General features: G+C 35.2%; 1 protein-coding gene across 7 annotated transcripts in view; it reads right to left on the minus strand.

Annotated features, from left to right (window-relative positions):
- Positions 1-12,969, minus strand: part of CNKSR2 (connector enhancer of kinase suppressor of Ras 2) — a 206,467-nt gene that overhangs the window by 97,390 nt on the left and 96,108 nt on the right. For 4 of the 7 annotated variants that reach the window (XM_085210923.1, XM_085210911.1, XM_085210952.1 and 1 more), the window contains exon 8: positions 12,556-12,624. The exons of the other annotated variants lie outside the window; for them this stretch is intronic. In XM_085210923.1, the coding sequence (XP_085067049.1) occupies positions 12,556-12,624 (69 nt within the window). The remainder of the gene's footprint in view (positions 1-12,555; positions 12,625-12,969) is intronic. 7 annotated transcript variants of the gene reach the window in all.

Consider the following 12,969-nt stretch of genomic DNA (forward strand, 5'->3'; position numbering starts at 1 on the left):
AGCCTGAAGGAGAACATGATGTGACCCTAGCTACAGGATCAAGCTGCAAGGTTCTTGCCATTTAGGTTGGTAGGATGCTGCGTGGGAAAGCTGTGCTTTAAAGCCATCTGTTTATCACCGAAACAGCCAGAGAGGTATAAATAAAATTGCTTTCTCTTGCTAGTAGCTTTTAAACTATTTTAAATGCAAGTTCAAACTTTGCAGAGATAAACAATAAACCATATTGTATATTTCAACTAGGCTTTACATTGCTATAAATGGAAGATTATCTAGTCTCTTTATGAGAATTAGGGGATTAAAGTAGAAAAAAAAAATCACTTCAAAGCACTAGATCTGATGTATTTCTATTAGAAGCTCATGAATAGAAACAATTTTACTTAATTTTCATAGGAAATCTCTGAATTTACTACGAATTTTAAATGCTGTTCATCCTCTGTTTTTATTTGGTTTCTTGACAGGAGCTTTCTGGCAGGTTCGGGCAGTCCTTGGCTTGTTTTTCATCTTCTGAACAGAAATGGTCACATGGGTCTAAGAGGAACAACTAACATAAGAGAAGGTCCACAATCAACTGAAAGAAGCTGGCGCCCAGGAAGGAGTCACGATCTTCATTTCCCACACTGTTTAGATCCCATCAAAATTCAGTTTGATAGGAACTATGCAGAAGCAATTTTATATGAGGTTAGGCTGGTAGGAGGAAAAGGCAATGAATATATCTGGAACTGAAAATGTTTTTCCAGAAATTTGCTTTATAGATATGTAATCTAAACTTCTAAGCATGATTTGAATTTATTCTCTCTAGCCTCTCCTCAGGATCTTCAGCTTTCTCATTATCATCACAGCTGTCAATTCTCAACTGCTAATCATCAAGATTTTTTTGGCACAGCTTTTAAAGTCCCTACCATATCCTTTATCTTGCCCACATACTGCAAACACAGACAGTAATAGGAAAGTTTCCTCAGTGGTTTGGGAGATGAAGAGAGGATTATTTTCCAGGCCACCTTTCTCAAGGAATTAATTTTTTAATCACGGAACTATACTGGCCAAGTACTCATTTATAAAATGAAGAAAGTCCCTGTTGTTAAATTGCATGTCATCAAAAAAGCTGTGGCCAGATGTTTCTTCAGTGGCAGCCTAAACCCAGCCTTTGGTTTTGCTGTGCTGTGCCTGAGTCCCCCACTAGGCTGCCAGCACAGCTCAGCACTGGGTGCAGGGAGGGGGTTTGGAGGAGAATAGAGAAGGATGAATATGGATTCAAGGAGCAGTAATGGAAGGTAAATGCAAAGATGAGGGAACTTGGAGAAGAGAGATAGGAGAGAGCACCACAGGTTGTCATGAGTGTAGGTGCCCTTAGAAGCATTACTAAATAACCTACAGTCTGAAAAAATCCAGAAAAGATTGTTAAAGGAGACTACAGAGCTGCAGCAGCAATTAAAAGCAGCGAGTAAATCTAATGCAGACTGAAACTAAATTACATGGGGGTGGAATTATAGTAAAATGATAAACAGAACAGAATCCACACTTTTATAGGCATATTCCTGTTCACAGGGTCACCAGAATCCCATGAAAGTCTATGTCAGACATTCTGCTTCCATGAAAACTGCTTTCTCCACAGTTATGTTAATTCATTCCTGAATTGCAGATTTGTAAAAAGGGAAAAGTACTAATATTTTTACACTTTCTTCTTTAAAAGTAGTATTTTCCTGCTAAATATAAACTGCATAGCAGTCTGCTATTTTATTGCTAAGTAAATATGGAAAATCCATTCTGCCATTTAATTTTAAAAGGTTACTAGAACAGAAAGATAATAAAAATTCTTATTCTTTTAGAGCTTGTTGTAAGTGGAATGCAGCCAGAGCTCTTTGACATATCAACCATTACAAGATTCAAGCTTTAATCATTTTTGAGCTAATAAAAATAGAATTTCTAGGAGGAAAGCATATTCACCGTAAGATTTTTTTTTTTAAAGAAACCCCCTTTCACCTGCCTTGCATTTTGTAGATAAAAAATAGTACATAAGAAAAAATCCTAACCCTAACAAAATAAAAACCCACTGTACTTCAAATCATTGTCTATCAAAAGTAACTAGCTGCTGAGCAAGTCAGAATATGACAAGGAACTATCTGGCTTCATGCTGTTAAATCTGCAGATTGATTTTCATGAACACTGACCACAACTGAGGATGGTCAGCTGGCATCCCTGTGAAAACAAATACTTCAGCAGAAATCCCTTCTCCCAGCTGCAGATGCCTGAAAAGGTTAGAAAATAGTGGAAGGCCATAGGTCTTCCGCCTCCAGCAAACATTATGGAGTGAGGAAACCACAGAAGGATGTTTGTAGCATGGACTACCACAGAGATGAAAGCTGTATCTGTATGTGGTGAGAGAAGTAGTGTCAAGAGGGTAGCAGATGTCTTTCAGGGATTTGCCCAGCTTATTAGGCTAGCATAATAATGAAATCCATGCTTATGTAACAGTTTTCTCCCAGAGAAGAGAGATTCATAGCATTGTGATTGCATTTACTGTAATTTTAATTAAGGAGTAGTTCTGCTTTATTATTTAAATGAATATGATTATATTTTATCCACTGTTACAGAATTTAGTTCTTTTCACCCCTAGAACATTACTGATCACACCACTCTGTGTTGTTGTTTGAAGCCACAACAACCTAGTTTGCATACAGACTAAAGAAAAATTGCATCTTGAAAATATCTGGATGTTTTATTAAAACTTTTCCTTATTATCACTGAACTATAAGTCATTTTAATATCCATTTTTGATTTATGTAAAGCTACAGCTCACAATTAAAAGAGACTTTCCTATGAATAAACTATAGCACGACCAAAACTGAAATCAGAAGTCATCAGCATTAAGGTGCTCTTATCACATTTCTCTTTCAGAAAAAAATATCTGATCAGAAAACAACTTCTGACCATCTATTATTATGGTCTTGCTCTTTTTAAGTATTTGTGCTGCTCTGCTCCACCATAGTTGAACAAACTTCACAATTACTAGTAACACAATTACAGAGCATCACATTAACTGAGACAAGCAACTGTTTGATGCGTGGAGCAATTGAAATGTGAGCTACCCAGGAACACAATTAGTTCTGTATTGAAGCTCCACTAATTAACAGTGCATATCTTTCAGTTTTGCTTTTGAGAAATTCCTAACAACATCTTAGGACAAATAAATGAAGATATTTGTCAGGAAGAGCAAAGACTCCAACGTTATGTTTTTGAATATGACCTATTTCACAAATATTTGATCAGTGACTAGGAATGATTTTTGAGGAAAAAAAGGGGGACTGTTTCCCTGTTACAGGATATAACAAAAAAAAAAAAAAAAAAAGGTAGAATTCAGTTTGCTTGGTTTTTATGTTTCTCTGAAGCCTGAAGCACCTTTTCTAGCTTTGTACATGGGGTTCCCCACAGCCACCTGCTGCCTCCAGCATGATGGCTGTAAGGTTCCTCTCTTCAACCAGGGGTGCAGATCACCACAGGAGACAGACAGGCTCTGGCGATTTGGAAGGCTTTCACCCAGTCTTCCACCCACTCAGGGAACATGAATCTCAGCATTATTTAGACTCAGAGGGGTTAATTCAGTCTTTCAAGCTCAATCACCAAGGTGTGCGTAATTTAATTTCAGGTGAAAGGTCTTTCCTTAGGCAAAGCACTATGTTGGCAATAATACATGGGTAAGACGCCCAGTCATTCAGCTGGCAAGAAACCATCAGTGCACTGCACTGGGAGCAGGGAAACAAGGATTCCAGTTCCAATTCCAAGCGATCACTTTTGTGCCATACAAATATAAGTTACAAGTGTACTGCAGGGAACAGGGTGTGAAATCCAACCTGTGGCGAGCTGGCCATACTTCTTCATTACCAAGAGTACAGACATTGAACCAATATGAATAAAGATGCTGCCACTTGGCCTCATTTCCAGATGCTTCCAAGGAACACTTCATTTTAGTGAGGCTCCTCAAGGGACAGATATTTCAGCATCCCCAGGTGGCCACAGTAAGAGATCAAGAAACTCCAAGGCTGAGTAGGGAAGTGCTGATAAATACCTAATTCAGACACAGACAGTTTGTATGAGCTGAGGGCTCAGGAAGGATTTAGGCAGACCAGATCAGACCCCAGTTTCTCACAGATGGCTCTTCACTATAGCCGAGAGAGGCCCCACTCCTCGTGGAGATAAAGAGTTAAGTTCTCCAGCAGAAGGAATGTGCTCCTCAGGAAGAACTGCAGTATTAAGCCAGCACAGCCACATCTCCCTTACAGTAATTCTTTTGTGCACTTACATCACACAACGGGAATTTGAGGCATGCATGTGTATGTATTGCATGTTCTCATGTTTAAATTCCCCAAATGGTTGTCCTGGAATTAAAATAAGAAATACACATAAACACACGTACTTACACACACATAAATATGTATATATTTTCATGTTATATTTACATTAGGACAACTTAAGATTTTAGAAGGATTCTACAGAATCAATAATTCCAGCAGTATTTGACCCTTGCTCTTTTCAGTGTATAAATTCACTGAGATCTGCAGCTGTCCTACAGCTAGACAGTGCTTGAAACAGGTCTGTCTTGAAACTGTATCATATAGTGAAAATTAGTTATCCAGTTTACACAGAAGTTGTAATGAAAAAGTTAGTCTTTAAAGGTTACCAATAAACCAAGCAAACTGAAAAAAAAAAAAATACACAACTAAAAATCAAGTCAAAACAAAAGCCTTTAATTAAGCTGAAAAGTTATGTAGCATCATTTAGCTAAAGGAAGGAGAGGGATGGAGAGTTAAAGGAAATTGCCACAGTAAATCATTCATTATTTAGCCATGAGAGTTATTTTTGTTCCTGTTTCATTTTATTGCTATTAAAATGATCATTCATAGCTAATGTGTAGCATTCAAGCCACTGAGGTGTTCTAAGCCAGTAATGAGTTTTTTTTTTTTAAATAACCATTTATATATTCAGAGCACATAAATTCAAATCAAGCAGAGAATTTCCTTGCTTTAATTTTCCCTCCCTCATGACACAGCACTAACTTGCTTTTCCTACTGCTTTGATCCACTTCTACAATTATCACCATCTCACACTCCCTCACTGTCACCTCCCAACTTCAAAGTTAATGAATTATGCAGCAGAAGATCAGGCTGGAAGCTGAAGATCAGCTGTGTAACTTACACAGCTGCTACGTGCACATAGCACAGAGGTATTCAAAACTACTGAGTCCTAGCACATACGTGACGCAGGTTGTGCATTTCTGTACTATCAGTCAATTTATCTGTATGACTTTGAAGACGTCTCCTTATCCTTTGCTTTTCTACAATGTACTTTAATTTTCAGCAATCTCAGTTAAAAGGGGAGATTCTTAGGAGCAGAATAATCCTTGTTCTTTCCAAATTCACGCACCTGATCTTAAACTAACAGCAAGCTTTTTAGCCTGTTCATAAAGAACAAAAAGTTCAATATATCTTCTACAGGCACCAACACATTTAACAACAGGAAAATCTGATTCTACATCTGTCGTCTACTTGGGCATAAAACATAAGCTCTAATAATAGATTTCATACATCAGAGACTGAGAAATTTTGAAAGAATAATTTTAACTTCAGAATTTACATTTTTTTTCCACTACTAAGAACATACTGCTTACATTTATATCTCCTGGAAATACAAATCACAGCAGCATTAGTAGATAGTAACAGTAATAACCAGAGCACGAATATATATATTATATAAATAATAAATATACATGAATATATATATGTATACAAGATACATATATAGTTGTGCTCTGGTTATGTATATGTTATATATATATTTAAATCAGAAATATATTCATAAGGTTTTTGGCAGCATACCGTATTTAAACATTTCTGTTGGAAAAGTTAATGCATTTAGAGAACCTCTTACAGCTGCTTTTTTTTTAAAATAGAAACATTATTAATGTGGTAAAGCAGGAAATAAAGCAAAATATTGAACAACTGTAAAAAAAAAAAAAAAAGAAAAGAAATATTAGAACACATATTCCTAAAGTAAGCTTTGTCCAGAAAGATGTATTTAGCAATTCGAATACAAGAATACTACACAAAATACTGCAGCCATTCTTAGGAGATATATTCATATGAGTACAGTCATAAGAATAGATTACATGAAAATACTTGTTTTTTCTATGGAATCAGTAAATTGGTTATCACCAGTGGTGAAACTATGAAGGGCTACCAAAAACATCTACAGAAAAGTCAACTGCTACTGCAGTAGAATTCTTAATACTACTACAGTTTTCTATGGACCTATTAGAACCTTCAAAGTCAATCTAGGTGTGGTGTCCACATCATTCATTACAAAAGAATATTATTTTTCCAAAGAAAAATAATGGAAGAAATCAACAATCTGATGAATGGCTATTCATCTAATGTTCATCTAATCACACAAATGAACTACCAGAGCTCAATAATAATACAGCTGTCTATTCAGAAATTACAGCCAAGACAGAAAGCTTCAAGAGAGCTTTGGGATGCAGGATGTGGCTACAGGTCTTCCATGATTGCAATCAGTTAGCAAAAAAAAAATCTCAGGAATTCCATGCATTCGCATTGAATCACATCTCAGTCCTAATTAAGGAAAGGCATCTCTAGAACCAGTTTCTTCTATTGCTTCCTCCAAAGCCTCTAGTAATCCAATTTCTTGCAACTGGACTTCTATACAGCTACAATAAAAGCATCCTGATCCCAAGTTAAGGTTTATCACACCAAGCACATGTGCTTAAAGTGCTGTGACTACACAGCAGAGGGTACAAGACCAGGTGCTTTGGAGCATGCATCAAAGAGCACACTGAAAGTGGGATGTGTGTATCCAGTTCACAAGTCCAATCCTGACACTCACCAAGACTGAATCAGTAAGAAACAATTTCTACCACACTTGTGATTTAAGATTAACCCTTCCAGGGCTTCATTTCAAGGCATGGGTTTAATGCTTTCTGCTAAGCTAAATAAGCAGTTTGATTTCACGTATTTTTGTTATCAGCTGGGATACAGGTAGCTGCTGAAAGGCACAGTATGGCTTTCTGCTGCAACTGACCTAATTCCACTGCCTGTTGGCACAGGTGTGCAGTTAAGCATGAGAATTTCATGTGGAAAGAGCAAAGGGAAATTATTTAGTAATACAGCAAAAACAAGATGCAGTGTGTGTTGGCCAAGATTATGGTGCTCTGTCTAACAGGTGCAGCCATGACCCAATTGTTGCTTGATTTGTCATGACAGAGTTAGAAGTGCAAGTGAATAGCACTGCATACTTTTTACATAAAAATAAGGCTGCGCTAAGCAAAGCAGTATATGCATTTCACATGTCAACTTTGAACAAGCCCCAGAGATAAATTGAAGACACATTTATCAGGCAAGAACATCCAGAATTTGTGCTACTGAATGGTGCTGTTCAAGTTCCACTGGTCTGAGAAGAAGCATGGGGAAGTTCTCCATGAAAAGATGTATTATCCATGGAGCCTGAGCATCCTTTCTCCCTGGAGAGTATTTCTTGGAAAGCACAACATAATTCACCTGCATTTGTCAAATTTGTCTCTCACTCTCACATCTGTAGAGTGTGAGAGTCTGTGAGATGTAATATAAAAATGCTTGATTTGCATTCATCATGGAAAAATAAAATAACCTTCCCCTAAACATTCAATTTCTGCAATATCACACTGCTGACATTTGGGATATAAAATAATGCATTTAGGTCAGTACTTGCATATCTATGTGAAAAAAAAAACACTATGTAAAAAAGAGATCATGAATAACATCACATGATCTCAACATAAATTCCAACATGTTTCATTCTGAGAGGATCACAACAATTCAGTTCCTTTACCAGTACTGTGCAACAATGATGAAGTAAGAATAAAGAACTGAACTGAAAAATTGAGAGGGAATTTGGAGGGCAGACTACAGTTGCCAAAAATCACAGTATGATCCTCATATCCTGACAGAGAGTTCAAAACAGTGCGCTGCAGAGAACCAGATTATTTCCAGAAAGACTTCCATTATCATATCTGAGTATACCTAAAGAGCTTTTTGCTCTAAATCCCACTTAACCTTAAAATCAAATTTTCCTGTTCACATTTATGAAATCATTATAAACAGAGGAAGTCCAAGAATTTGGAAAGCATTACAGTCATGATCCAGGAGATAACATTTTATCTCATCATCCATAAAAGCACATGCATAAGAGCTATAGAAGGAAGTTGAGGAAAAGGCATATTTCTTTTGAACATTTATGATTTTGCTGCACTGTTTCATTATTCAAGTCAAGCATTATAAAAGAAAAAAATATATTAGTTTAAATGAAAGATGTTAGTGGAAGCTGTTTTGTGAGGTTGCAAACACTTGACATCAAAATCTTGGACTCAGATAGCTATCTCCTCTGCTGTCCCCTTCCTTGCATTTTCCAGATCATTTTTCCTCATAGACTCATTAGACATATTGTTTCCTTCAAAGCCAAAATAACAAGGTCTTATAGGAAATACCTGTATTCAGAAAGCCCAGATCTGGAGGGAAAAAAAAAACAACCAAACAAAAAAAACAACTGCGAAACAATGCAGAAAAACTGAACAAATAGAAATATCTGCAACATTTTTGTAAAATTCTAAGACAGTTTTTTTATGGTTTGCTTTTCTCCAAATATCTCCAAATTCATTTCATGTGCATATAGTCCAGAGTTCCATATGTGCCTCAAGTTCAGTATTTCCTATCAGCTGGAACTTGCTAGCTCCCCACAAAGCCTGAGTCTGTGGAGGTTGAATTCCTGCTCATTGCACACTGAAACTTAAAAACCTGTTTCTTTCTTTTTCTACACAATGATTAAGTTAGGATAAGATCTGGAAAGATTTCATACTCTTCCTATATGCCTTGCTTTACAGAAATGCAAAATCCAGTCTTGTAAATACATCCATAATGTTTCAGATGAACTTTACTAACATCTCAAACTTTTTGAACTGTAAATGCAAAAACAATTTCAACAGCCAAATCCTTCTGACCTGGCTCAGTTCCCAAGAGTCATAGGAGTTCCTACATTAAAGAACATACCATAGAAAAAGTAGCTGTTACTTACATGAGTCCAAAAAACCCATACACATAAAACACAGTAGCTTCTACATGAAACAGGTCAATAACTGCTTATATTTGCCTACTTTTGCCAAACTGAACAATTTTTTTCCCCATCATCTTTATTTACATATATTCTGATGAGTTTTAGCTAATGAACAGAAACTGAGGAAATCCACATCAATCATGCCATACCGTAATGGTATGAAATCCATGCTATATAATACTTATATTAAGGTATAAATAACATGCAAAAATTTTCTCCTTAACATAAAAGCTATTCATAGGAGATGACAGAACAACAGCCTGCCATTCAGGAATCCTGCTTCTCAGTGTATACCTCATGGTTTCTGCTTTCAATAGTTTCTGCACAGACTTATCATTGATGCAATCAGAAAGAATACTCCAAACAGTAATAACTCATGTTTCTGCACTTTCAGTTTACTAAAAGGAAGATTGTCTTGAGGCAAAATACACTCTTGAATTAAATATGGGAAGAAACACGAGCACCGAAGTACAGTGAAAATTCTGAACTGCCTCAATAACTCCTTTTAGTTTGCCCTGGAACTGTTTTAGAAAGTCAGGCTTTTAAAGAAGATTAAAAATGGAATTTACATGAAAGTTTAAGGGAATGCAGTCCTTTGAATTCTAATGGAAGAGCTGTGCCTTTAGTTATAGAGCTACATAAAACACTCTAACCTGCACAACAAAACTGACAGAAGATTCAGCTATCTAACATCAATAAATCACAAGTTAAAAGGGATATTTTTCTGAATATTAACTTTTAATTGACTTTAGGCCTAGTTTTATTATTTCTTTGTTTTAAAAATTCAAAAGATATTTACATTCCAAACTTCCTACCAGTAAAAGTGAAATACATCCTGTTACACATATTTTCTTACAACACAGCAAAAGACCTGGGTAATCATGTGAAATCCCTTGATTTCACTGCCAGATGAAATATGATGAAGATAAAGCACTACTGCAGCAAGCAAAGGGAGGATGTCAGTAGAGAACTTAAAATTAGTTGACATGCAGTATTAGGATGTCTGTACTAAAAAAAATTAAGTCAACTTAAACTATTTGCCTAATTTCAGAATTCTCATTACATTAAAATGTAAATCTGGTAAAAAGTTACCAAGTTGAATTTTTGAAATAATTACATGGATCTCCTTATATGTATACTAATACTTTGAAACACACAGTACTGAAAGTTGGGTATTAATTTTGATAGAATATACAGAAGAAAATATGGAAGAAGAGAACTTTAAAATAATTTTTTGAAGTTTCATTTCTTTCTTTTTGAAGCTTGATTCTCCAAGTACAAGACATTATCCTAAGAATAGTTACAGATGAACAGTACTTTACAAGACCTACCCGTAGTTATTTCTGTAACTTGTGTAATACTGACATGATGTGTACAAGAAGCAACTGCTTGTGATTGCAACTACTGATCAGTATATGAAATTTGAAACAAATAATTCAGTAAACAGAAATAGTATAAAGAAACATCTTCAGAATTCTTCAATACCAAGGCAAGAATCGCTATAACCAAGAATACTTCCCATAAAAACAGATTCCTAGAACTGTAAGTTAAATTCCTCATGATAGCATACAAAACAACTGATTAAAACTTTTGCCAAAAGAAATAAAAACCCAAAAATAGATTTTAAGAGTCAATACTTGTAGAAAATATTGAATACTTTGGCTCCAGAAATTGGATGAATGTAGAGTACCTTTGTAAAGGTAATACGGAAGGTGTTATTAAGTTTTACTGTGGAAAGTCAACACTAAAACACAAGGATGTTACTTGTATATAGTATCAAAGCTGCCAATTGTTTTTTGATACAACGAAGAAGGAAAATACGCAAATGTATGATATAGCCTATTTCTATACATAACTTCTACATCAAATGTTACCACTTAAAAGCTTCTCTAAGCTCCCTATGTTCCTTTTTCCTAGAATTAAAATCAGCTTTACTTTTTCTTTCCCGTACCTCTCAAAATACAGTTTCACTGATGCAAAAGCTAAAAGACCTAAATCCTACATTCAGAATTATATCCAGGTATGAAAGAAAGCTCATCTTAAGCCCTGTCATAATGTTTTTATTAATTGTGTTAGGAGTAAAAATCAGGTGACTTCATCAAATAAATGCAGTATAGATATGTCAAGAAAACTAGAATTAATACCTGGTTGACTGGAAATTTCCAAATTGATAAGCAAACTTTTTATGGTGTAGCACCATCAAAAATTATTGGGAAAAAAAGCTTGTGTAAGCAATGAACAGTGTAACAGTATTTCATAACATTTTTCATATTAAATTGGCATTGTAAGCTTTCTTAATGCAGAAAGAAATAAACAAATTAGTGATCAACAGCAAACATAAGTAATCATGGCATACAACACTTATGAAGAAATGATCTTGGGGGAAAATACTAAAATTCACCCAGATCTGGTATGATTTATCAATTTATATTGCCTAGTTCAAAAGATAGCTTCTCATCAGTTAAGTTCCACACACGCACAGTATATTTGATATCACTTAGCTGGAGGGTATGCTGAAATATTATACTAATTTGTGCAGAAGAGCTGACATGATGTACAGTGGCCTAAAGCTACAAGAGGAACCCTATGGGAAATGATGAAACATACTTTTAACAAATGATTGCTGTATTAATAATGGAAATCTAGGATCATTTTCTATCATTTAAATTGTTTGCAAGGACATACGTAATTAATACCCTAAACTGACTCATAAATCTTTAATAAAGCTTATACTTGGGACAAAGAATAGCTACTTTCTATACTGATAATCTGCTCTTTTCTGTTTACCTTAGTTAGTTAAACCAATCTTGAAGTCATCATGGACTTCATACATCCGTTCACAGAGAAATCAATTTGCCTGGTATTAGTTATATTTGCATATCATATCCAAGATATTTATCTCATCTTTTCACGTCTGAAAAATTGTATTCATGCTAAGCTAAGCATCCTTGACACAATGTAGGAATTTAAACTGCTGTTGTTCTTGAAAGCCACTTTCTACATATCCCAGTAGATTTAGAAAAATAAAAGTTTCCCAGTTTCTACAAGTTAACCTTGACCGTAGATACACAAGATCACAATAGTTTCATTTTCCCTGCATGCCTTCAAATCAAGCCTTCTATCACACTAAAACTGTTAATTAACAGAGCATAGATAAGCAGAAAACCCTACCATATCTCCCAAGCGGCCATTAACTAGTCTGATTTCACAATAACTCCAGTGATACTCAGATGTTTAGGTCTTAACTTAAGAACTTGAGAATTACGCATTATCAGAAGAGAAAAGATGTTAAAATAAGTAAAGATTTATAAAAACACATTTTTCTACACATTCCTTCCATACATATACTGATGCGCCATGACACCTCTAACTGCAATTGACACAGAACATAGTTATACATACCACAGTTTGGTGGTTAACTTGAATCACTTCATCTCCAGCATGGATTTTCTTGCACCGATCTGCAGGTGACTGAATTTAAAATAAAAGAGATGATAAAGAATACAGTCCTTACTGGTCATCATCTCTCTTTCAGCAGTATGATTGCTAAGGTATGTAAATCGGGTTAGATTGATAATTACACAAATTCCAGTGTGAAACGAACAATTAAAGAAATGTTTAATAAATCAATTCATTGTTGTTGGTGAAAAATAACATGTACTATTGTACACAATACAATCAACTGTAAAGGAAGCTATGAATATATATATATATTATTAAAGGATAATCAAGTCTTAAAAATTTCTTTATCATTTCATTCCACGCAAAGGTACCTGATAACTCTTAAGTCTTAACAGATAGTTAAGAACCTATCAA

The sequence above is a fragment of the Meleagris gallopavo genome, chromosome 1 (assembly GCF_905368555.1).
Source record: "Meleagris gallopavo chromosome 1, MGAL_WU_HG_1.1, whole genome shotgun sequence".
NCBI lineage: Eukaryota > Metazoa > Chordata > Aves > Galliformes > Phasianidae > Meleagris > Meleagris gallopavo.